This window comes from Chroicocephalus ridibundus, chromosome 6, assembly GCF_963924245.1.
Source record: "Chroicocephalus ridibundus chromosome 6, bChrRid1.1, whole genome shotgun sequence".
Taxonomy (NCBI): Eukaryota; Metazoa; Chordata; class Aves; order Charadriiformes; family Laridae; genus Chroicocephalus; species Chroicocephalus ridibundus.
Window position 1 is genome coordinate 6,629,383 of NC_086289.1, and position 25,351 is coordinate 6,654,733.

At 42.4% G+C, this 25,351-nt stretch overlaps 1 protein-coding gene across 1 annotated transcript; it reads right to left on the reverse strand.

The window, feature by feature from the left end:
• Positions 1 to 7,423: 7,423 nt before the first annotated feature.
• On the reverse strand, positions 7,424 to 24,912 carry BAG3 (BAG cochaperone 3). Its single transcript, XM_063338673.1, has 4 exons — positions 24,596 to 24,912; positions 12,926 to 13,282; positions 10,404 to 10,784; positions 7,424 to 8,750 (listed from the first exon to the last, which is right to left on the reverse strand). The coding sequence occupies exons 1-4, from the start codon at positions 24,764 to 24,766 to the stop codon at positions 7,977 to 7,979; spliced, it is 1,683 nt and encodes a 560-aa protein (XP_063194743.1). The 5' UTR covers positions 24,767 to 24,912; the 3' UTR covers positions 7,424 to 7,976.
• Positions 24,913 to 25,351: the final 439 nt, after the last annotated feature.

A 25,351-nucleotide genomic window follows, 5' to 3' on the forward strand; every position in this document is an offset into this window, starting at 1 on the left:
TTTTCTGGATGAATATTTATGCAGAGCCTGGTTTTGTAATGGGCTGGTTCATTCCCTCCTATTGAAAAGCTAAGTCCACCATATAAAAGCTAACCTGTTAAATAATCTCAAAAGTAAGTGTCACTGAGAATAAGGTATTTGAAACTACACCTTCGCTCAGGGTTTTTCTCACTTTAATTTACCATCCTTTCCCTCAGCTAGGTTGTGCTCGGTTTCAAGCTGCAGGACATTTAAAAACTGCTGCCAGTGTGCTGGAAAAATTCAAGGCTTATTCTGCCTGTTTGTGCAGGCTTTTATTTCTTTTTAGAGATTGATGGATTAGGATTGCTGATAGAGGTAAATTTTGGAATGAGGGTTAGAGTTGTGGTTATGGAATAAAGAGGTGCAGAAATGAGCCAATGGCTTTCTTTTTGGTTTGTAAACTGTAAACTAAACTCTCATCCCTCTGCTAGGGGATTACTGTCTTCGTGTAGATCCCAGACTGGAAATGGTTATTGGTTTAATGTGAAGCTTGAGAGTGTCATGTGCAAGTAAGGTTCTACAAAACCTAGTTTGGAAGCCAAATCTGAAAGTATCCTGGCTTTTAAAGTGCTTGATACGTCAATGTTGTTTGTTATAACTAGAACTGCAGGAACCCAAGGCCTCCAACACCCTGCAAACCTGCATTAACCTGACACCTTTTATAAGCTTTAAAAACAATTGTAGGAATGTAGGCATCTACTAGAGCCTGCCACCACAGCATGTGAGCATCCTGCCAACATGTTTACTCACTGCTGTAATGAACACATGCAAGATTAGAAAGTTTGTTTAACTATTGCTGGAAACCATTTTCCATCACAGTCTTTTCAGCTGTTTTACAAATACTGCAGGAGGAAAATTCTGCCTTTGGGCTCATACGCTTGGAACGCGTAATGGGGGTGCAGGAAGAGTTAGCAGTGCCGAGCTGTAACCCTGGGGAGCTTCTCTTGCGGCTGCACCGTAGATCACTATGAGAGTGACATGCAGGAACATTAAGTGACATGAGCAACATCAAGGGAAGTAAGACTCGCAGCCTACCCTGGTTCTCCTGTCAAACGATGTCATGTAACATGCTTTAGATAATGTTGCCTGTGCTATGGCACAACTACATTATAATGGCAAGCACCGGAATAGGAGTGTGGGCATAAGTGAGTTGGTACAGTCGCGCTGTAAATCAGAGGCAGAGGAGGAACTAGAACCTAGTGATGCAAAGAGACAGTTTCTCAGCTCTATCAAATACGTATCCTGTAATTTCATAGCCATATATTGTTTCTTAGTGTAGTCAAGCATAAACTATTTAAGGCAGGGATTCTCTATGCATGTAATTGTATGTTATGTAACAAGAATGATGTGTCTAATTGTTACTGTAAAAAAAGTATAATAATAATAATGATTGCTATGATTTCTGACTTCCCTAATAGTACATATTTTCCTTGAGGTAATCAGGGACTTGTTGCTAGGTAGTTAATATTTAAGGTACCTTAAACATTTTAATGTGTCTGTGCCTGCTGTTTCTAGGCAGCAATATTTGTTTATGATATTGTTATACAACCCTTTCTACCTTATATCCTTTATTCAGTGTAATCTAATATATACATAGTTAAATTTCAGTTCTGATACTTTTTTTTTTCCACAGAGTAGCATATTGAAGTAACTACTGTTAAGAATGATACAATCTCTCTGAGGTAGAAGATTTATTCTTTGTCAGGATGCACTGCCAGCGTTTTTTTCTTTCATTGCACAATCTTCAAAACTGAATAAAATACTTAAATAAGGCCATTTCAAAGTTGGTAGTACTTCTGTGTGCTTTCAGCACCTGTTGAAGATGCTTACATGTTTCAAAAGTGTGAAATTCCAAAGTTTGAAATTAAATCATATGATTTCAGTATTTTGGGTGAAGTCCAATTTGGATTGAACTACAGTTACCTTCATTTTTGTCCTGATGGTTCCAGGTATGTTCCGTCTTAGAGTTGGCTTTATACCTGGTATGCAGGCATGTAGAAATTTTGATAAACATTTGAATTTAATGGCTGAGGATTGAGATCACCTTTAATTGGCAAGAGAAATTTGAGTTGAACTCCCAACTTCTTTTGACCAAGCTCTCTAAATTATTAAGAGAAATCTTCACATGCAAATCTTCTCTATCTCACTCTTTCCTAAGAGGTAATGGGCCAAGAGAAAGAAAGCGGTTTCATGGTAGCTGGAAAGGCCATTGAGGAGAGCAGGAATGGAGATGAGACAGGAGCTCATCAGAAATAATGACACTGAGGGAAGGTCCTGGGGACCAAGTAATCACCAACACCTACTGAAATGCTTAATTAGGGGTATGTGCTCTCATTTCATCAATCCTTTGGAAGTAAAAATATCCTTCTTTTTTGCAGCTGGGGAACATTGCTTTAGGTTTTCCTTGGTTGAACCTCAATTTTATTCAAATACAATAGAAAAACTCACACTGGGTTAAAAGTTCTGGCTCTTACTAACAAATTTTACACTCTGAGCTGTGCACTTGGAGAGGCAAGAGAGACTACTGACTACACATATTTTTTGCCACACATCTATATGCGCTGCAAAAAACATACATCATCTCCCTGCCAAACCAGTGGGAATTGCACAAGAGAATTATTCCAGACAAGAAATAGACAGGAACTTAAAGTCCACCAAAGGATGAAAAGCAATAAATCAAGGCTTCAAGTAATCCATGTAGATGATTTTGCAAATCTAATCTGTTCATTTTCAGGTGCTGCAGAAATACAGTAAAGCCAGGCAAAGTTCCATACCCCTTTGTTGCTAAATTCAGTGAACTACTACTTTTACTGTTTTAAAACTAAGATAACCCCTCATTTTTTTCATCCAATTTATATTTGTGAAGGCAGCTGAACAGCTCTGCAGACAGATCCTCCACTGAGTAGATATAATAGAAGTAGTAACACTTCAAAGTTTGTTATATTTTCTTGCCTGCTCACCTCATTCCTAGAAAAGGTACCATTTCTCATTATGACAAGCTACATGTTTTCATGTCTGTTTAGTCTCCAGCCTTTTTACCAAGACTTCCAACAATGTTATCAATTAGTGCAAATTCTAACAGTGCTTTCTGTGTGTGTTGTGGAACACGCCACAGAATACTGCACAGTCCTCGTATAAATGTCAAATGTAAAGGACTAGAGATGAAAAACTCCATATTCCATGTTTAACTCTGAAACGTGAAGCATGTCTTTACAGATTGGTGGCCTTTGGCATTCTTCTCTGAAACCAGCATGGCAAATGCACCTATAATCTGAAATTTAACCTGTGATCCTCTACTTCCACTTGCCCCACAGTTTACTGGTGCATATGGATACTGAAGGCTGTACCTCTTCCTTTCTTTTGTGCAGATTCCCAGCTTCTGGAGACAGCAGTGAAAAATCTGATAGGCAACAACTAAACTAGCTTCTAATTTTTACCCTCTTTATTTTTTAAAGTTGCCCGTTTATAAATTATGGAGAGGTATTTGACTGAGAATTGGTACATTCCACTGCTTTGTAACTAGCTTCTTGCATATCTTAAAATAACTCTTGCTTTGGATTACATTGGCTGGTGTAGGATTACATTTGTATCTAGTGTTACACAGAGTGGACAGACTGTTCACATTCACACAGTGGTTCACGGGAGTGTAGACTGATCCCATCCATATACAATACTATGAATGCGTTGTTTGTGTAGAGCTAGAAAATCCAAATTATCCAGTATAAAAGGTTCTTTCTTTGTGCAGCAAAGCTAATGTATCTTAGTGTCATCCATTTATCTTTAAGCAAATGCTTTGTCTTAAGAGAAAAATAGTTTAAACAGACTAGTTCGTTTGGATCTCCTGTGTACCATTATGAGATACTCCTACCCACATAAACAGAAGGTGAAAGTGCCAATAAGATATTTTATCTATTGCTAAAATGATTGTGTTGATATTTCATTAATGACAATATTATATATCCAGAGAAATTTGGATTTTGAGTCCTAATATTTATGTTAAGACTCCAGGAAATAATATTTTGTATGGTTAAGTTATGGCTTCAACCTGTATTCTACAGCCAGCAGTACCGAGCTCAGATTAGCTTTTTCTAAAGGCCTCCTTTACCCAAGTGGCCCAAAAGGGCTGAATTTGTTTCTGTCAGAAAAAATATGTAGCTTTTGTAACAAACCCAAAGATTGATCCAATATTAAATGTTTACAGCTAGTGATTTAGATTTTAGTTTCATAAGACACCTGCATTTCTTTACTTGGACACAACAGGAGCAAAAGTTCAGAAGTTACTGCCCACAAACAGTCCTTTAGTCTAAGCCCATTCTGCCCTCATGTTTGTGTATGTCTTATTTAAGTTTGTGATACAGTAGTGTCTTTTATTTGGTTACTTGCAAACTTAAAAAGATAACATGCATATATAAGGAGACTGAAAACCTAGCAAATCTCATAAACCTACCTTGATTAACCTTTGTCCTCTTCAGCAGTTATATGCCAGCCACCAGCAGCTTCTTTATTATTTCAACTATCATTTTAAAAAGTAAGAAGTGCCACATGATATCCTCACTGAGGATACTGAGAGTAGGGCTTTCCTAGACTGGCTTACAGTGCTACTGGAGTGCAGGGGAATGACCTGCCTCTAGAAACACTGCTGTGTTGCTTTCCTGCCTCCTGGGTGGAGTTTCACTTGTTCGCCTTTCCTTCCCCAACTTGTCTGCAAACACAGCTGAGCTAACATGAGGTTGGAAGTAAAACATAACCCAGATAAAGGGCTTGTACTTCCCACTGGAGAGAGGGAGGAATTGGACACCAGAGAGTGCCGCAGCTGTGTCTCAGCATGCTCTTGGGCGCAATGTTAACTATCTGCTGCCCCTTCCTCAGGGTATGGTATGATTTGGCCATGTGTAAATAGTCAAAATGCTATATTTATAGGAAACACAATGCCTCGCTGCTGTGATAGTTTAAATATAGAGAACAGGCCACTACTGGCATTTAAAATATCACTAGCTGGACAAGATAGTGCGATCAGAAAATAGCCTAAGCTTTTACTGTGATTCTGTGTACAGGCTTTTCATATCCCTCTTGCTACTTTTAAATGGGTTGACACAGTGTCTTTCACTGACTTGGGGATTATTTGCTTCTGGAATAAATTAAATGCTTGACATCATTGTCTCAAAATGAGTAACAGGCAGCTTTATTTTTTTTTTCTTATTGAAAAGCTTGGGGGTATTTTCATTTTTTAAAATGGCTACAGCCAATGCAGTGTGTTTATTTGAACATCTTGTATTCCAGAGCACTTTTGCTGTTGGTTGCACATCTGGTTTTGAAAACCAGTGCAATGTAAAACCATTCTTATCGCTAGTATTAAAATCCTAATTACTTTCTACCAGAGTTTCAAAGCCAAGTTTCCATAGGTAGTTACCCAGGGTCAAGACACAGACCTAGTACCGTGCTGCAGAAATGCAAGTTAATGAAGGATCTTTTTCCTCTCCTCTGGCAGCTGCCCACATCATTGGTACCAATGCAAGGAAGCAGGCAGGCTCTGCAAAGAGTAGGTCAGCAGCTTACAGGGAATGGGTGGGAATCTTCATCTGCTTCCTCCTTCACTACTCCCTCCTTCCAGCCCATATGCAGAATTTGTAGCTATGCTGATGCATCAAGACATATATGCTGGACTGGGTGTAGTTTAATCTTGAGCAAGAGGAAACAAAGAGAGACTATGACTCAGAGCAACGCTCTTCCAGCTAGGCAGCTCCAGGGCAGCCAAATGTACTTTCCCTTATTAGGCCAGATCCTGAAACCTTGCTTCATTTTGAGTGGTACCTAATTCTGCAGTAGTTCACTGACTTTAATAATCAACTTTTCAAGTACCCCTTAGCAGAACGTAACTCCACCTCTAGCTTTGCTTCTTTAAAAAAAAAAAAAAAAAAAAAAAGTTGTAATTAAATTTGACTCCGCCTACTCTGACCAACATTGAATAGTAGAACATGAATCAGGCTCCATTAGCAGCAGATGACATGTTTTAGAAGGATAGCACCTGTTTAACTTCCTCTAAATAGTATGTTTTTATGACTGTAATCTGAATTTCCACATTGCCATCTCAGCTAATGAAGTGGCTTTGATCTGAATTGCTTTAGTGGGGTACTAAGAGAAACCAGAAAGAAGATACAGTCTCATGTTTCCCACAGACCTTGCTTATAGCTTAATTTTAAGAACCCATAGCTGATTTTCCTCAATCCAAGTATTTTTGTTACATGATGTCAGGGACGTGTGTCCTCAACTGAAATGTAATCCTGCAGGAGGAATGTGTCACTGAAGTGAGTTCATACAAGAATTATGCAGGCGGGTGAACTTTCACACCTCTCCTGCTGGAATGCCTACAATGCTGCTCCAAAAGCTCCAGTAGCCAAATGGTTACAAGACATTGTGTATTCTTACATGGTGGTGTTGACTGTTCAAAATGAAACTAAAAGAAGCATCAACCTTCTACCTACAACTAAGCAGGCAGTTCACAGTCCAATTGTTATTTCAAAACACTTGTTGCATTACAATTTATGTGCTACATTGTTATTTTAAAATATTAACAGTTCTAGATGACCACTCTCAACCTGCTTCTTAAAAGCACGTTTTCAGACAGGTTTAAACCTGATTTCCAATCTAATCTTGTGATTTATAGTGTAATTCAGTAAGTAATCAATTGCCTTGAGCAGCTCTATTAAAGTTTTCCTCATATGCTGTAAACATATGCTCTCAGGTAAAAAAGATTTGTTCATTTTACAAATGCACATCAAAGGTAACTTCTGGAGTTTGGTTAGGACTCGTTCTGCACTGGTCTGACTCTGCTGCTTTCATTTTACATGGATGTTGCTGAAGTATGTTTTGTGTCCCTTGCTTAAGTGTAAGTTGCTAATCACTTAGAACAACCACAAAGTATTGCTTAAACTGTTCACAAAATGAGAGGACTAACTCTTAATTATGTTGGCTCTAAGAATACCAAGTGTGTTTGGCTGGAAATTCAGAAGTACTTGTTAATAAAAGGCTAATGACTTTGCAGAACAAGTTAAGATGCTGTAAAATAAACTCCTCTAAGAGGATAGCAGTAGATATGGATTTCTTCATGTTATAAACATTTCTGTTAAATGGTGACTCCCAGGGCAGAGGGAGAAAAAGAAGGGCGGGGGGGGGGTAAGAAAAAGCTAAGCAAAATTCTTTCCTCAGTCCACATATGCGATACAGCAATGACATTAAACGGGGGCAAGTGAATGGAGAAAGGCACATTTTGATCTTAATGAGAAAGCAGCTGCCAGACTCCAACTACAATGGTGTAACTAAAAGAAATCTCTATGTTTAGAAGAGTGTATTTGAAACCCATTACTGTCCTTACATTTCCAGCTTATAAAATCACAAGACTAAATTAGGCTTCTATAGTATTTTATTTCCCTCTTAAAATATAGCATCGAAGTCCTGCACACATATAAATATCCCTACAGTTTCTTACACACTTTCTATCCATCATTACTTAAAGTGCCCAACTGTGAACATTAAAAATAAAAACATTACTGTTAAGAGTGGCTACGCTTACAGAAGGACTGGTATTCTGACAATGCAGGCCACTGATTTTACAAAAATCACCTGCAAAAGAATACACGCTAAACAACACGCATCAATATTAACCCTGAAGTAGTTGGTTTGTTTTGTTTGGGTTTTTTTCCATTCAGCTGATCTAAAAGTGATTAATGTACAGGGTTTATTTTTGAAACATGTCTTTTACATAGTGTAAGAATAAAGGATAAATGCATTACTTTCTTTCTAACTCCCTCCTTCCCCCACAAAGTGTTTACTGTGTCCCAAGCTGCTATGTTGATTAAAAACCAGTTGAAAAGAGCTCTGGAAATGCATGCAACTTAAAATTCACTTAAACACACTTTAAGTTATAAAGTCTGAGAGATTTTACTTTCAGCATGGGGCTACGGTTCAGTTGGATTATTAGATGTGTTTGTCGTGGTGGCGAGATTGGTAAACACTTCTTCCTTAGTTTCAGGCTGATGTCTCTCCATTTTGGTTTCCCCTTTAGCATCTTTATTACTGGTATCTCCCTTGCTCTTGACTACCACAGGCTCAATCTCCATGATTTCCTGTGGTGGCTTAGGCTCTGGCAAATTTGGCTGAAGTCCATCAACTTGAACTGGTTCTGGGACATCTTCTGCTTTCTGTTCAAGTCTTTCCAAAATGTTCTGGACCTTCCTTACACCATCTCTCCTGGCCTGACGCACATCCGCACGACCCTCAGGGTCCACTGAGTCTAGGGCTAGCAACTCTTTGGTCAAATACTCTTCAATCATCAAGTATTTTTTGTCAGTTTTCTTGCCTTCAAAGGAGTCAACTGCCTGCTCAAGCATTTGTACCTTCTCCAGAATTGCCTCCACTTTCAAAACACCAGGATGCTTTTGAGGTTCTCCTGTTTCCATTGTCTTCAGTGTTGCCGCTTCTTCAGGAGGAGGCCTTTCCTGTGGGGGAACAATCTTAGCTGGGCAGGGAACGTTTTTATCAGCTTTCTCTGCCATGGCTGGAGGCTTCTGGGGTGGTAGTTTAGTATCCGGTTCTTGGTGGGTGACCTGAATTGGGATATATGGTGATGGTGCCTCAGTTTCAGGTGGTGGGACTGCCTTATTTTCAGGTTTGATTTCAGGAGATGGGGATGGTCTTGGTGGCTCTTGAGGTGGCATTTGTTGCTGAGAAACCTGGTGAGCAAGGCAAGTTTATGTTGAGATACAATGAACAATGATCCTTATTTCCTTCTAAAGAACAAGTAACCTAACATTCAATTTTCTGTACTTCTGGAAGTGGAATTTTCGCACACGCCAGATGATTAGTCTTTCCTGTGCGTTGCTGAGTTTTACTCTTTTAAAATAATTTTAAAAAAAGCACTGTGCCGAACAGTTCAGTTATTGTTTTCAAGCTATTGCAGATTACAAGCACCAATTGACTCTCAAAGACATTAAATTTCATCCCACCAAATCCTGCCCATGCTTACGAAAATCAGCCCTACAAGCAGTTTTGTAAGATAGGACCTTAGAGCAAAGCCCTCACCTGCCTTAAGTAAGATTTGTGGCAGCTGACTGCAGCACGGTCAAGGTGTTATCCTCAGTGTGTCACTAACTGAGAGCTGGTGTTTCTTGAAAAGCTAACTACTTTGCTGAGTTTTACTCACATTTTGGGCTGTTCTCATCCCGTTCCTGTTTTCAGAACATTCCTTTTTTTGCTAGTGTTTATTTATACTGGTTTTATCTTTAGAGTATTTACATGCAGAGGTTACTGTGTCAATCTTATTACACTGTAGCGATTAGAGACAATCCCTGGGATTACTACAGATCTAAGTGTCATCAGATCAGAAATCTCTTGAAACTAGTTTTTAAATTTTTGCAGAAAACTGGAATTCATGAGATCTGCATTTTAATTCCCCTGCCACCCGCTTCACTCATTCGTGCACATATAGAATTTTTTTTGAAAGATACTAGATCCAGCTCTCATGTATTTACACGGCTGAAGTAAAATACCTACATTTATATTTAAACCAAATAAGTAATGGCCTGCACTGATAATCTGTTACTGCTTTACCCATTAAATATAAAATTTGTTTAGGGAGCTCAAATTCTCACCCATAAAAATAAATTAGCGTTATAGCCTAGAATATGCCATTAAATCTGAAGTCTTCATTGTTTTGCCCTAGCACCTGGGTTTTCAGAAATATTAACCTAATTCTGCTCCTGTCATTTTCAATGTGAAGTCTCTCGAGAGAGGAAATCAAGGCTTCCCGTTCCACACACTCACAGTGGTCAAATTCACAGTAGTCTTTAACTGTAGTTTGAGTAAGAACTTTAACAGGGAAAAAGTGTTCAATGAGCAACATGTTCTATGAGCAAGAGCATGCTTCATATAGGAAGAATAAAAAGCTCTAAGACTAGATTTTGCTGATCCTCTCTCTTCATAATTAAAACCACTTTGTACATCTGATGCTATCCTAAATGGTTCTGAGACATCAATGAGGTGTATTTACATAGATGCCACAAATCCCGCGGACCTGATTTTCTTCTCACAAACATAATGCAACATCAGTGACCTCAGTGTAATTACACCAAATTATACTCTGACGAGAGGAAAATCAAATTGTGTGTTAAATCATATTTCAGTGATCCAAAGACTCCACAATCCTGATAGGTGGAAAAGCAGCTTGCTGCTAATATATTATCTCAGTATCTCCCAATTTGTTTAAATGCAGAAATGTGAGACTGCTTTACATGCTTTCATGTACCTGTTAGTATGAGCCAATTTTTCATCTCTAGCCACACCAAAAAAAACAGCTGGCAGGTAATTCCCTGCCCTATTTTACGTACCTGGGGTCTGTCTACAACTGTCTGCACTCTGATGGGAGCTGGGGGCTGGATCTGGGTGGTAATTCTGGCCGGTGAACTTTCGCGGCTCGATGAACCTCTCTGAGACACTCTGAACGGAGACTGCGCTCGCGTTGGCTTAGGCTCCCTCTCATCTGGTTGAATTTTGTGAAACACCGGTTGGTGGGCTTGGTACTCGCTCTGCTGGGCAGGGTAGTGTGTCTTCTGTGCCTGATGGTAGACTTGCGTTGGTTGCCGTTGGATATTTTCATGTATCACAGGAATTGGAATATAACCACGAGGAAGCTGATGGCTTCCTGCGTTGGGTCTGCCAGAGGACTGAGGGGAAACCGTTGGAGAATCAGAAGCTGCAGGAGGTTGAGGCTGCCATGAAAACAAAGTCCATTATTAAATGTTAAACGTTTTATGCTCACAGTACTTTTCATTTCCAAAGCGAAAAAAAGGAAACACTCAGAGAAACTGAGCTCATGTTTCCGGCACGCGAAGGATCCACTTCCTTGTTTTTTTGGCCAAGGGCCTCACTATACAAACCACAGAAGTTGTGAGAGAACATCATTATAACAAGTAGAAACCTGAGCTACAGCATTCCCAGCCCTCAAATAAGCAGGGAGTGGATGCTCGGTCAGAATGTTTGCTGCTTTTGCATGGCCATTCCTGTCTAAACCTGTTAAATTTGAGGCAAACTAAAGTTAAGCAAACAAATTATATGCTGGAGACAAAAACAAACCCCTGACAGAGGCACACAACATTCAGACTTTTGATCCTGGTCACACTAACAGAATTTGTTTGGTTTATTTGTTTGTTTTAAAGCATGTAATTAATTTGGTAGCAGGTTATGGCAATGCACATATGGCTAATGCCCTGCCCCCCCGCCCCAAGACCTTCCAACATCTTAGCCCCTCGGCACCAGCAGTGAGAGCTGCACCAGCTTAGACCCACCATTAGCAGGAACAAGCACCAGGCTCACTGCAAAACCCCGTTCCCAGGCTGTTCCCGGTTGTTGGTCTGCAGCTTGGGGAAAGGCAGTTTGTTTTCCCACAGCTCACTCCCACCTCCTGCTATGCCAATCCATCACCTCACCTGCTTTGCACCAACTCCAGCAGCCATCAGGCTATTCTCTGACCAGTTTCACTCACTAAGTAAGAGGAAAAAAATGATTTCCTGGTGGGTTTGTTACACAGCTCAGTGAAAAGCCACGTCAGACTGGAGAGGGCAGAGGAGAGGGCAGGACAACACAGCCAGAAGACAAGAACAGAAGGGCAGGCAAGGCAGGAGAGGAAGGGGAAAAAGACCCCTCTTTTGGTACTGGTGAACTGCTCCGCTGCCTGTGAAACCTTAATATAAATAAATAACAAATAAATGCTGGTTTGTATTATGGTATCCATCACTGCCACTGCTGGTGGCCTTGGTGACCAAGGGGTTTAAAGGCACAATCACAGGCTCTGGTCAGTTGATACCCACAACGTGCTGCCTAAGTTTGCAACAGCAAGTTCTGAGGTCCTCAGCAGCTATCTCAGAGGGCTGCAGTAAGAGTCACAGAAGACGATCCCAAAGCCACTCTGCGTGCAAGACAAAGCTGTATAGTGTTGGGAGAAGGAAAAGCTGAGCCTCTTGTCCCGGCACTGCGTGGACGAGGCATTGTTAGTCAAGACAGCTGAGAAACCTACTAACTGAACTGTAATTACATTGTTCAGACTCCAAACAAGTTTCAGAGAAAAAGCCACCACTGCTGAATTACAGACCTGATGACATATTCTCAGCTTGGTGAAGGCTGAATTTCCTGCTCATCTTACTTTAAATAAAAATGAGGTTGATATTTCCATACACTACAAGAATACCAATTCTGCTAATTCTCTAGAGAGAAACAGGCACAACCAAAATCCCACCTTCTGAAACAAAGCAAGCAGGGTGACTTTTTTTTAAGAAGAAAAAGAAAAAGTTCGTAGTTTGCAAGCATTTGAATGACAAAAATACTTTACAATTCACTTTTAAAGCTGTATATGTGTACATCTATACACTCAATGCAACTGAAGAATTAAATTGGAAAGCAAAGATCACAGGAGTACAACTTCTAAAATGGCCTGGGTTGTTAGCTAACTGGCCACTTTATTTTTTTTCTCCCACTTTGTTCTCTTCAGTTTCTGACTCATGGTGCAGAACACAAGAGAGTTGCCTGTTTCCTCTGCTTGTGGGGAAACCAGCATAAACCCCAAACCAATCCTCCCCTGCTGCAGGACCTGCGCAGCTCCTTTTTGCAGAAGCCATTTACGTCCATTTGTTTCTGCAGAATCATTCCGGAACAAAAGCAGGCGATGCTAGATAAACCTGACATATTTACACTGCTATGACTGTGCATTTTCACATTTTAATACTCTGGAAGTATTGGGAAAATGTAATCCTGTGGCAAGTTTGGCTTTCTGAAGGATAAACTACTCCTGTGACATTCAGGTCATAAATGCTGCAAAGACCAATGCAAACACACACCAGCAATCCCGACACGTTACCTCGGGTCCGTGCGTGGCCGGCGCTTGGGCTGCTGCAGCTGCCGTTGTCTGTCCACATTGTTTATCTGTCTGAGAAGCCTCTGTCGGTCCCCTTGGAGGGGACTCGGGGCCGACGTAGGCCCCCCTTAGAGGTGGCTGTGCCTGCACCGTGGTAGGCACAGCTTCGGTCTTGTATCGTTGCACACCAGGCTGAGCAGCAGAAAAGCACGGGTGCTGCTGTCTGCCATCAATGCCCTCGTGGATGACGGGAATAGGGATATAGCCAGCCCGGAGCTTGGGGTATCCCATGTTTCCTTCTCTTGCTGGTGGCTGCTTGGGGCTATCGCGAGATGGACCATTTGCTGATGACTGGCCATCCTAGAAGTTAAAAACATCACATAACACTTGCTGGTAGCTCAGCTCAATACAACTGGCAAGAAAAAGCTGCCCTAAACGTCTGTCCTAATAGCAACATCAGCTGCCACTAAGAAGTTCAGACCCACTGGGGTCCAGGCAGGGCAGCTAACATGAGGTGCTACCACTCCAGATCTGTAAGAGAAAACAGCAAGCTAAAAAATCTGCTTATGTATGAGTCTTTCACCCCCACTTCTCATAAATTCCAACTTAGCCTTTAAAATACCTAATTACACCAGGATTTGTTACTCAGCACACATCACTTGCATTTAGCCACCAGCCCACTCCCTTCAGACAGAGCTCTTCAAACTGCTGGCCTGTGGGAACCAGAGACATCTCCTTAGCACCTCTCAGAACCCACCCCGTGCTATAGATAACATCTGACAAGAAACTTTCAAGGAAGCCTAATCCCATCAGAAGCACAATGTTTGCTGGTGTTGCTCTTCCCACTGGCTTTACTAATGCCCGTGCTGAAGGATATATTCACTTCCAGCTATGGGAGGATCCAGTTCAGTAAATACTGAAGGAGAAGAAAGGGCAAAGACAGGATAGCGTAACGAAAAGGAAAACGCTGAAAAGCAAGATAAAATAAATCCCTGCGTTGTCTGAGTGTGCTCACTGGACAATGTCAAAGCTCTGGCAGGGGTGGAAGTGGTTTGTACCAAGAGCCCTCACAAGTCCTCTAGTAAGTTCTTCCTGCATCGGTCATTCTATTTTGAGTCCCTGCGAGGGCCAAGTTCCAGATGTATCTCTAAGTCAGATCATATAACAAGCACCTCTGTCATTCAGAGGGTAATGTCATTATTCAGTAAGAGGAGAATTTAATAAGGGGACATATGGTGCAAGTGTTGGAAACCCTATTTTTAAAGAGGTGTTTAAGCTGCGAAAATATTTAATGTCACCCCTGTACACATTAATATACTAATTCATTAAGAATTAACTATTTTACCAACCAGATTTTGAGACCGTATCCCCTTAAAAATTAATTTCTGAGAATTCCTGTGAGCAATGAAACTGCAGAGAATAAAGATTATTATTTCAGTAAGCTAATAAAATAAAGATAACAAGTACTGATAGGAACAAGTTTGAAGTCGGAGGCCCTGGTGTTGCACTTCATTTTACTTATTAAAAAACCCTTCACAAACAAAGGAAAAATTCCGAAAGGGGCACAGAGGAGAGCCAGGCCTAGAAAGTTCGCACAGAGAAGTAATTTTAAGTTGGCTTTTCCAGTTGCAGAACAAGGATGATCTCATGCCAAGGTCTGCACCAGGATCCACGGCCGACAGATGAGTCATTTTAAATTCCCCCTACCGGGAAGCCACATTCCTCTGCTCCCTGCAGGCTGTCTGGGGGCTTCAGGACCCCAAGGACCAACAACCATTTGCCAGTTCACCTTCTACCAGCGTAACCCCGAACCCGCAGCGCTCCCGGCAGCCGCCTCTCCTGGGATCTGGAGGGACGCACACTTACACCAGCAAACTGCATTTGCCGGAAAATAAATTTAAGTGCGCTCAGCTAGCAACAATGCGAGGCCGCATCAGAGCCAAGTGTCTGCCGGGCGAGCGGAGCCGAGCAGGCTGCCGAGGAGGGAGGGAAACTGATGATTCGACAGTCGGAAGAAGCACCTCGCTGCTCCTCGCTGAGTCCATGCATTCTGCGCCTGCCACGCACCAGCTGCTGGGCAGTCTCCCTGACAGAGGGAGCGGGCTGCGGGTGCAACCCGAGAGTCCGCAGCCAGTCACCCCACCTCCAGGCACAGCTCCCACTGCTATAAAAAGGAGATTCACTCACTTCCAGCGTTGTCAGGCTCCCTGCTGGAAGGTGCTGGGAAGGGTTTAGGAGCTGGGTGGGCCAGCAGCACCTACAGATGCCCTGACAGGAGAAGGCTCTCAGCCATGGATGCTCTGCTCCACCTGGGTGTACAACAAATCTGCCCAAAGGCATTACTTGCCAGCTCCTCGCTCTCCTGGCATTTTAGGGGTCTGCAATGTTTTGAACCGCTCCACCTGGGGATAAAACCTTCAATCTCCTGGAGTAATCCACAATGATAAATCTTTGCCAAGGCTTCTACACGGACAGTGTCCCATTGCCCCCACCCTCCACGAACCGCCTCCTCGGAGTCTGACCATGGGCTTCTAACCATGGAGGACTTTTGTGTGTGTCTCTTAACAGTGCAGTCATCTTGGTGCAGTCCTCGGTAAAGGAACAAATGGAACGCGCCTTTGTTTTTTTCCCCACCATCAGCATCTCTGAGGCAGAGAGGTCAGATTTAGGAAAGGTCTCTCATAACAACTGCTCTTCGTCATCCACATTGCTCTCACCAACACTTAACTAAAATTTAATTCTATAAATGGTTTCTTATGTTAGCCAGCTTGTATCACCACATCCTCAACATTCCTTCGTCTTTTCTGTTCCCTTTCTCCCTACTGTTTCCTATGTCCATAAACATGCACTATCCGTGTACTTCGAAACACCATACACCAAGGAACCACATGGCAGCACCATGACCGAAGACAAAAGAGGCCTTGGGTTCAGGTAGATGGCTGCAAGTGGTTTGGTTTGTTTTTTAGTGAGAATCCAGAACAACGGCGAGGACACCAGGATCCCAATACTCTCTTAGTCAGGCTTTTGGCCAAAGCAGTTCTCTTTTTTGTGCAAGGAAGCCTGCGTTTCCAGCCTGGACAAACAGGTCCTGTAAGACTTAAGGAGAAGCTGAGGTGTGCCTGGGGACACTGTGGCAAGGGGGGAGGAATGGAATCGAGCTCTGGAGAACTCTTGTCGTAATGCTACAGAGAAAAGATTCATGGGTTCCCTCTGAACACTTTAATTCCTAAATTTCACAGGATAGCCAGCCAGGAGACTAAAAGTGTCCATTTTTCATTTTTATTTGCCCTCTAACAAATGCAGTTTTTGCTTGTTAACAAACGTGTTATCTGAAAAAGCCCAAAGCTCCCATTTAGCACAAATCCACGAAGAGATATTACCAATAAATGAATGAAACTCTTTAGTCCATCATCCTTCCCAGTTTAAGGATAAAAAACAGGAACCCAACTCCTATTTCTGCATTAAAAAAAATTAAGTAAATTTCTCCTGCCCTCATCCAAGGAAACAAGTACTTCAATGATAAAATTGAGAATAATTATGAACAACAGAACATTGATAAATTTTCCTATAAGTAGCAAAACTGACAATCCAGCACTGCAGGAATCCTGGCTGTGATCACACATTTATTTTACATTCAAGAGACAGAATCCCCCAAAAAAGGAGGGAGCATAAGAATGCAAAAACCTCCCTCAAGCAGCTCAGAAATGTAAACAACAGTCCTGACCTACACTTCGGGTACCCTGAAACAACACCAGAAACTCAGACCCCATCCACCATCGCAGGAGGTGCCGAGCAAGTGTAAAGGAGTCGTCATCACTGGTCAAATAAGAAAGAAAAAAAGCATCGTTATGTTTTAAACAAGCTGCAAGCGGGACAGCAGAGCTGTGCGGGGAGATCTGCTCAGGAGGAATGACAGCACTCCCACCTCTCCGGACGAGGACATGTGTTTCTGTTGTGAGGCCATCACCATGATAAATAAAGGTGCAGCCAGCACAAGTTGTGCAACTGGAAAAAACACTTCATAGCCCTACATCCTACTCTTGGCTTCCCATGGGAAGGGCACAGTCAGGAGTGACACCAAAATCCTCAAACTTGCTGAGATTTTCAGTGAGTTCTGACACTCTGTGCCGTTGGAATAAAAAAAAAAAAAAAAGAAAAAAGTGACAGCAAGAGAAAAACACAACCTTGCAAGAAAACTCCCAGTACAGCTGTACTATCTATCCGGAGTGGATAATGGCATAACTCCTGACTGCCTAAGTGTTATTCCAGACTGAAACACAGAAACCTGCAAATTCAGTCACTGCTGATGCGAGCGAATTACCACTGAAGTCATTCAGATGGCTGTACCGATAGAATTAAATTTGTCAAAATATTCTGTATGCATGCTAGATTACTTGAATAGTTGTATTGAACTTGGAATCTCCCTTTTGAGACTGTTCGCATAATATATTTTTCATTCCTCTTATACTGAAAACGTCTACAGAAAAAGAAGTTGAAAGGCAAGTTTTGCTGCCATTACTCTCTCACCATTTTTCTTGCCCTGTATTGATTATTTGTAGTACAGTAAATTCAGCTCTCTAATGCATGTATTATACACACATGTAGCACCTCTACAGCTCTTCCAGAGCATCAGAACAAATATTGAAATTATATTTGTTTCATAAATATTATCTAGCAAAGGAATACAAATTTTACAAGAATTACTAACAGATGAAATATCTCTTTCTGTATGCAAAGAGAAGATCTACTGACTTCAGTATGGTTCTGAACTTTTAAGCTGCTGCTGTAAAGACTATCATGCAAATAAAAGTATCCTGGTTACTCAAATGACTGAGAGAAGGCCAGTATCTGACAAAATCTGACTTGAGAGCACACTTCCCATGATTTTAAGCCTGGGTCCCATATATTTAGGAAGAAGGGCGTAGCATGATTCTGTTCTTTCACAACAGAATATGAAAATATAACTAAAATGAGTGACTGAAATAGGACAACTAAGTTTTCTTTGCACATAAACTCAAAACAATTTTTTATCAGAAATTGCCATGAATAACCAAAAAATCCAGTAGTACCTAATACTCAAAACGAAGAATGATGTACCAAGTCTATTTATTAATAAAAAAAAAAAAAACAAAAAACAAACAAAAAACCCAAACCCAACAACAAAAAACAACAAAACCCACAAAAAAAACCCCAAAACCAAACACATTTTGTGTCACGGAAAGGTATAACTTTCACCACTGGAACTGGATTCCGTACTTGCTTGTATTTTACTTTTGACCAGACCTTTTTCTTTTCTTCTGTTACACCAACTAGACAAATCAAAACTACTACACTAGCTTTGCTACTGATAGAAAACAGCACATCCAAGTATTCCTTGTAACTTGATTAAAGTACTAAAAAGTTTCCCAACAGTGCTTTGTGTTTAAGTATATTAACAGCACGACATAACCATGAAGTACGTTTCCTTAGTACTTCCCAGAGAACCATACGAGTGGGAAGGTGGAGAGTGGTTTGCTCTCACCACTGACCCCTCACTTCCTACTGCCGTGCTTCAGCCACTGAGGATTTTTACATTCTCACTCTTTTACTCACAATTTGCGCTTAAATATATACACTGAGCACATAGGCATTTGAGCAAGATATCATTAGCTAATGACCGAAGCAAACCATGAATAAGCTTAGTCGCATGAGCTGTCTCAGTAGAACTTCGTGTCGGTCACATCATGTAACCCATTTACACGCCAAGCTGCTTTTGATGTTTTACTTGTTGAATGCTGAGTTTTATTTCCTAACATACACATGTGTAAGCAAATAGGCCTGTTGTTCTCTCTTGTAATTATCATGTTCTATTATACAAGTATTGCATTAACATATGCTCCAACTGATGGAGCGCAATGATGTCATTAGAAATAAATAAACACTATGAAAATTGACTGAGAAATCTAATCCTAAGCTTTCCAGAGCACAGAGCCTTATTGGAGCAAACATGGTGGCTATCTTGCAGACTAATCTTGTTTCAGGAAGAAAAACTTTTTTATCACTAAGATGATTCTTTCTTGGCGGAGACATGACAACACTTGCCTTTATGCCCAGGAGTGGAAGGTGGCCCACGCACAGAAAGCATCTGATGGGCCAAACTGAACATGTTCAGAGAAAGAAGCAATGACTGATATGAAGAGCAGAGGGCTCTTAGGAGAGAGCTGGTATCACCATCCATCCTGTCAGCTTTAATGGAGGGGGTTAAAGAAAAGCCCTTTAGAGCGCTCACAGAAATATCCTTGTCAAGGGTGATGAGAATGACACGCTTACCTAAGCAGCAGGTGGTCAACCTGTTGCTTTCCTGCTCTTAGCTGTGAGCCAGAAATTTGTGACACAGAAGAAAGTACAAGCCTCAAGAATTAGCAAAGCAATACCCCATAAAAGAGAAGAATAATAAGTAGCTAACAATTGCAGAATCGGCTGTGAATTCCACAGGTTATAGTCAGGGTCTACATTTTCCTCTAAATTTCATTTCGCACACAGCAGTTTTCTGACTTCAATTCCCAAAGAGCAATTTTCCAACACTATAAAAACACTTGCTACACTGCACCCTATTTATCAATTATAAGGCTTTGCCATGAGTATAAAAATGTACTTTTGTGCTACCTGACCTACTGGGAGATCTTAGACAAGTCACTTCACCACCTCATGTCTCATTTCCCTGTCTGTAAAACCAAGAAGGAAAAATAAAAAGAATCCAACCACAACTTCTGCAACTTATTTGAAGATACAGCATTTTTCATCTATAATTAAGTAATCTAATTTGTGTGAACAAGCCATTTCTTCTATTTTGTATTTATATTTAACTTGGCATAAAGAGAGGGCACAGCTGCCACAGAAAAAGGTGGAGACAGAGCTTACCTAGGGAGTGATACTGTCTATATACCCCAAAGCGTATTGGATCATTACCTGCCTTATCACGGTTCAAGTGGGAACAATTCTATTTTTGCTATGTGGTTATGGAAAAGTCTTGCCTGTGTATAGGTTAGCGCTGTTAAAAATATGATTCCTAGGTACAACTGCTGACACCTGGCACGAATATTCTTTTCTCCCGTAGATAAGAGGTATGCTGCGTCAGGAGTTACACAGAACCATGCAAGACCTTCCTTGTTTTTCCTCTGGCATGATTGCCCAGACACTGCTGCATTATTGCTGGCGTCATTTCTTGGTGTTCTTTCCTCTTATTTCTGATCTGATCCACCCCTTATTTTCAGATTAACTGGAATCTCCATAAATTAACTCCCTGGTTACCATTGTCTATCAAGGAGGGCTTTAAATAAGTACACAAAGCAGCTTCAGGGAATCTGGACAAAGCCAGGACACAACCCTCCAAAAGTCCCCTACTGCTAATTTTACCACTCCTACACATTATGCCGTTTATATACACAGTACCTTTTTAATCCAGTAACTAATTTATTAACCTGTGACAGAATGCACATCAGCATAAGTAATGTAAAAAATATGGTAAGTAAAAGAGACTTAAGTTGTTACCTAGCCCTACATTCCCTTCCACTGATGTGGACCACTGCAAAAGGCAGAGTTTCAGAGAGTCTTATTGAACTTCCAGGGCAATTTCTAATTTGGTCTACCAAGAATTCTTCGGTCAACTCGAACATGAGAAGTCAGTGCTCAAAAATAAGTTCACTGCTAAAGAGATGGGAATCGAGTAACTTAAGTCTTATTTGGGGAAGCAGAGACAAAAGAAATGCCACAGTCATGAGGGGTGAGGATGGAAACTTAGGTGTCGTTAGCTGTTCCCCCGAATACCAACGAAGCCATCAGTAAGAGGGTAAGATGGCTGCTTCTTCCTTTGTTTAGGCCTGTGCAGTCATTGTTGCAACCAATAAATATATCGCTTTTATCACTGCTCCCAGACTTTGTGGCTGGCTGGTGCAGCTTTTATCTCAAACCTAAAGCACTAGTGAGCTATCGATCATTGTAATATTAGTCCGGTGAAGCTCAGCACAGTCAATTGCTTTGGTCTATTTTTAGTTGCGGTATTTCCCATTGGGTTTACTGCATGTGGAAACAACATATGGAAGGGGCATCAATAAATATTTATATGAGCCTTGTTTCTCTTTTCTTCTTTAAACGTAATCTCTTTTTGTCAACGCTTTGGGGAATACCAAGTAAACAACTTAGCATTATAAGACAATCTTGCAGAAAGTATGCTGAGCTGTGATGGCGTAAGTTAACACAGAAAACACCAACATCAGATGAACATAGGAAATCAATAGTTCTACCAAAGAAAAGACAGGAAGAGTGGCACTGCTAGTAAACACTTTTTTAGTAAAAGTATGCATATACATGCTTCATTATATTGATTGTACCTTGATCTTTGAATGTCTTACTATTAACTAATTAGACACTTGGAAGAAAACCATTAGTCTACCAAGAGGTTCTGTTAATAAATGGTTTTCAGTCATTTGCAAAGTCATGGCTTATTTCTCACTGGAGTAAAGAGATTTTCTGTTCTTTCTCAGGAAGGTCTCCCCAGTCCAGCCTTTTACTGCAATGATTTCATACAAGTAGCGGAGCTGAACATGCAGAAGAAGGACACCCATCCCTCATGTGAGTAAAAAAGGTCCAACTGAATGAGAAAATAATAGACAGACATCTGAATTGATAAACGCATCTAAAATATATAGTTAAACGCAAATCAAGGTCTGGTTCCATTGATTTAAAATGGCTCTGTCATAGGTTAAAATTTTAAAAGAGCCATTTCTCATTTTACCTGATAATTTTTCTGGTACAGTTTACTGTAGTCAGCATAGTCACACTGATGGTAAGCCCACGGCAAGTGAGAATACCAAGATTTGGGAGAAATGGGATTCATTACTAATACTGTCTCAGCTGTATTACTTAGCTAGAAAAGCTGTTAGCTTTAGACCTGTGCTCCATTCATTGTCCACTTACACTGTAATACCTCATTTTGTTGCCTAGGTCTCTTCAGAAAGGGAACAAATATTCAGAGAGACAATATTAATAAATATTAGTGTAAGGGTTATTGAAAGACCACCATAAAGATGATTAAAAAATTGCTCATTTCACTGGCTAATTTCAATGCCGCAAGGCAGCGATGAAGTCAGTACAAGTTTGGTCTTTGTATAATCATCCTTGAAAAGATGCATGAAGTCTGACACACGCAGTCAGCTTGTGCAATTCTCAGATCACTTCTAAAACCCCCAAGTTGTCATTTGAGCTAGACTGAGGGAAATCAGAAAGCTGTTCATATCTAGTCTTTCTTTCTGCCTACATCTGTGATTTTGTCCTTCCTAACTGTTTAGGTAAAAGGAAAAAAAAAAAAAGAGAGAGTCTAATGCCTTCAAAAATCACTGCTGGATTTATCTTCTTGGGTATTGTCTAGCTAACAAAATCTTATTTAGGAAAAGAAATACTTTCCTTGGGCCTGATTCTGAGGTTCTTTTGCTAAATAGTACCTGTCCTTGTAAAATACACTGGTACTTAACAAACCAGATTTTAGAAGGTGTCCATTAATTCCAGCAGATATTCTTAACTTAAGGCTCTGACAAATGGTTGTATGAGATCAGTTACACACAACTTCTGTCGCCATAAACTGGAGTTTTTTTTCTTTCAACATTAGACAGAAACTCCCAAAAAATCAACAATTTTGCATTTTCATTTCTGAAAGCATTTCTCTCTCTTTATGAATGATCCCAAATCACACACACATTCCTGCTTATAGTCAGCAGTAACAGGTTTTCCTGTTTGGAAAAAAGTGTATCCCACAAAAGCCGTTCAAAAGCAGGTGCGACTTTCTCTGTCTGCAATAACCCTTGCAAGTTGGCAGAAGAGGAGGCACTTTTCATTACTACAGATTTCACATCAGATAGGGGTGAAAATTTGTTTGGTTTCAGGCACCCACTCAAGCAGAGGACTGATCCATCAGAGTACTTCAAACTCTTCTTTCACACAATTATCAAAACCAGCTTAAAAATGTGACTTTTCTGTTAAATGGGTTAGTTTCAAGTGGTATTTCCATAACAAAAGCCTTTGAGTAAACAGCGCACTTTTCTTCTCAAGTATGTTTTATGCTTATAAAACCCACACTATTTATTATTTGTATTGCCATAACAGCCAGTGTTAACAGGTGCCTCATTATACCAGGAAGATGGTGTCTTCAAAAAGCAGTTAAAGCACTTTTTCCTATGCCAGTCTCAATATTCTCATTATCAAATTACAGTTTTGTAAGACCTCTTTGTATCATTACTGGAATTCTGTCGTTCATAGATCAAATTAACTAGCCCTGAGAAAGTTGAAAAGGGGGTGAAAGGCTACATTTTGTCAATTGCGATTCATTAGAACACTTTGTGACTGCGACTCCAGTAAGTTCCCTGGCTTCAGCTGCAGCGCGATAGAAAAGCACGTCCTTTTCCTACCTTTTCAACACCCGGCTGCTCTCACCCCGCGCCGGCAGCCAGGGTCTGCACTCGCAAAGTGGGCAATTACTATTTTAAGAAACAGTAAGCTCTTAAAACAATAACACTTACTGAGTGCTTTGATCCTCACGTTTTATGTAAGGCTACGGCAGCGAAAAAGCCGCAACAAGTATGTGGAAGATACATTTCGAAGACACCAAGTGTCTCCCAAATGCTGTATTTTTTATATATTTAGCACACAATTAGATACACAATTCAGAGCCGGGGGGGTCCTGCTTAGAGCAGCACCTTCTTCCCAGCCCCTCGGTTCTCCCCGGCCGCTCCGGGGCCGCTCGGTCCCGCCCGCCCCGGCCCCGGGCTCTCTGCCAGCCGCAGGGCTCCGCGCCGGCCGCCCCAGCCGCTCCCGGCGCCGGGGTACGTGGCGGAGCGCCCCCCCCGACACACACCTTCCCCGTCCTTCCCGACGGGGACCCCGGGAAGGGGTGCGTTCTGCGGCGGGCGAGCCGGCCAGCGCCGGGGTGAAGCGATGCTGCTGGCAGAGAAGCAGCACGAAAACCCCGGAGGGAATCGTTTTCCCACCGGGCAACTTCTACTTCGGTTCAAGTTTCCAGCACTTTCTGCCTACAGCCATCGCACTGCGAAAATACCAGCGCGGGTGAAAGGGCTCTGTTCCCCACACGGGCTGTATTCCCCCAAAACCAGAGAATTTGACCCGAAAGGGCCCCGACAAAATCACAACCGCTCTCCCCTCCGCGCCTCTCCTTCCATGGACATATTTGGACTAAGATACGGCTTTTCTCTGAGCATGCTTAAGAGCAAAACCAGACCAGACAGCAACTGAGATAGTTTGTGACCAGAAAAAAAAAAAAAAAAGGAAAAAAAAAAGAAGGAAAAAAAAAGGAAAACAAAACTTGACAAGTAAAAGTCTGGGCTGGGTTTCTTTTTTTTTTTTTTAAGGGCATTCATTGTTTGGGCTGTTCACAGCTGAAAAATAAATCAAGGTTCATGTCTTCCCTGGCAGGCCGGGTGGACTTGACCAACTTTAAATAAACATTACAGGGCCGAGGTATCAAATGATTTAATGCACAAAAAAGGGCCTGCAGTGCGTCAGAGACAAAAGGCAGCTCCTGCCCTCACTGCATCGCCATGCGCTGGGGGGAGCGCCCGGGTCCCCCCGCTCCAGGACGGGACAGGGACGGGGACGGGGAGGGGGACAGGGACAGGGTGAGGGTACCTGCGCCGCCGCCCGCAGCCGCGGGTCGCTCCAGGTGGTGGTGCGGCTGTTGTGATCCACGAAGAAGGGCCAGCCCGTCTGCGGGTCGATCTTGATCTCCCAGCCGGGGGGCAGCGGCTCGGCGCTCCCCTCCATCGGCGGCGGCGGGGGGGTCTGCGCGGCGGTGCTCATGGCGGGCCCTCACCCCACCCTACCGGGCCCTAAACCCACCGTACCGGGCCCTGCCGTCTGCCCAGTGCCGGGGGGGGGCGCCGGACCGGCGGCTTTATCCTCGGCGGGGCGTCGGGGGGGCGGAGGAGCGGGGCTGGAAGTGTCTGGAAACGGCGGCGGCGGAGGAGGGACGAGGGGAGGGACACGGAGGAGGAGGAGAAGGAGGGAGGCGGAGGAGCCGGCCGGCTCGCTGGAAACTTCTGGTTGTCTCCAGCACGGCTCGGCCGACCCTGGGGTTACCGGACACGTCTCCCCGGGGAGCTGCAGCGGGCACGGAGCGGGGCGGGCGCCCCCGGTTTCCCCCGGTGCTTCGGGAAAGGCTGTACCACGCGGAGCGGTTGTACTGCTCCGGCCGGTGCCGGCGGCAGCTCCGAGCCCGGTCCCTCCGCGCTGGGCGATCCGTGTCCGTGGGGATCCCGCAGCCCTCCCACTCCGGCCGGTGGCGGGGACACGATGGCCCGGTAGCTCCTTCCTACCGCCCCGTGTAACGAGCCAGAGCCCAGAGCTCCTCCCCATATAATTCCAGTTTGGAGTTGACAAATAGCA

What these genes read in the sequence shown, in the direction of transcription:
- BAG3 (XM_063338673.1), bottom strand. Translation starts at nt 24,766, where the DNA reads ATGAGCACCGCCGCGCAGACCCCCCCGCCGCCGCCGATGGAGGGGAGC. An exon ending in GGCTGCGGGCGGCGGCGCAG is followed by an intron (nt 13,283 to 24,595) that starts GTACCCTCACCC and finishes TTTAACTTCTAG; the next exon opens with GATGGCCAGTCATCAGCAAA. An exon ending in CGGCCACGCACGGACCCGAG is followed by an intron (nt 10,785 to 12,925) that starts GTAACGTGTCGG and finishes TTTTCATGGCAG; the next exon opens with CCTCAACCTCCTGCAGCTTC.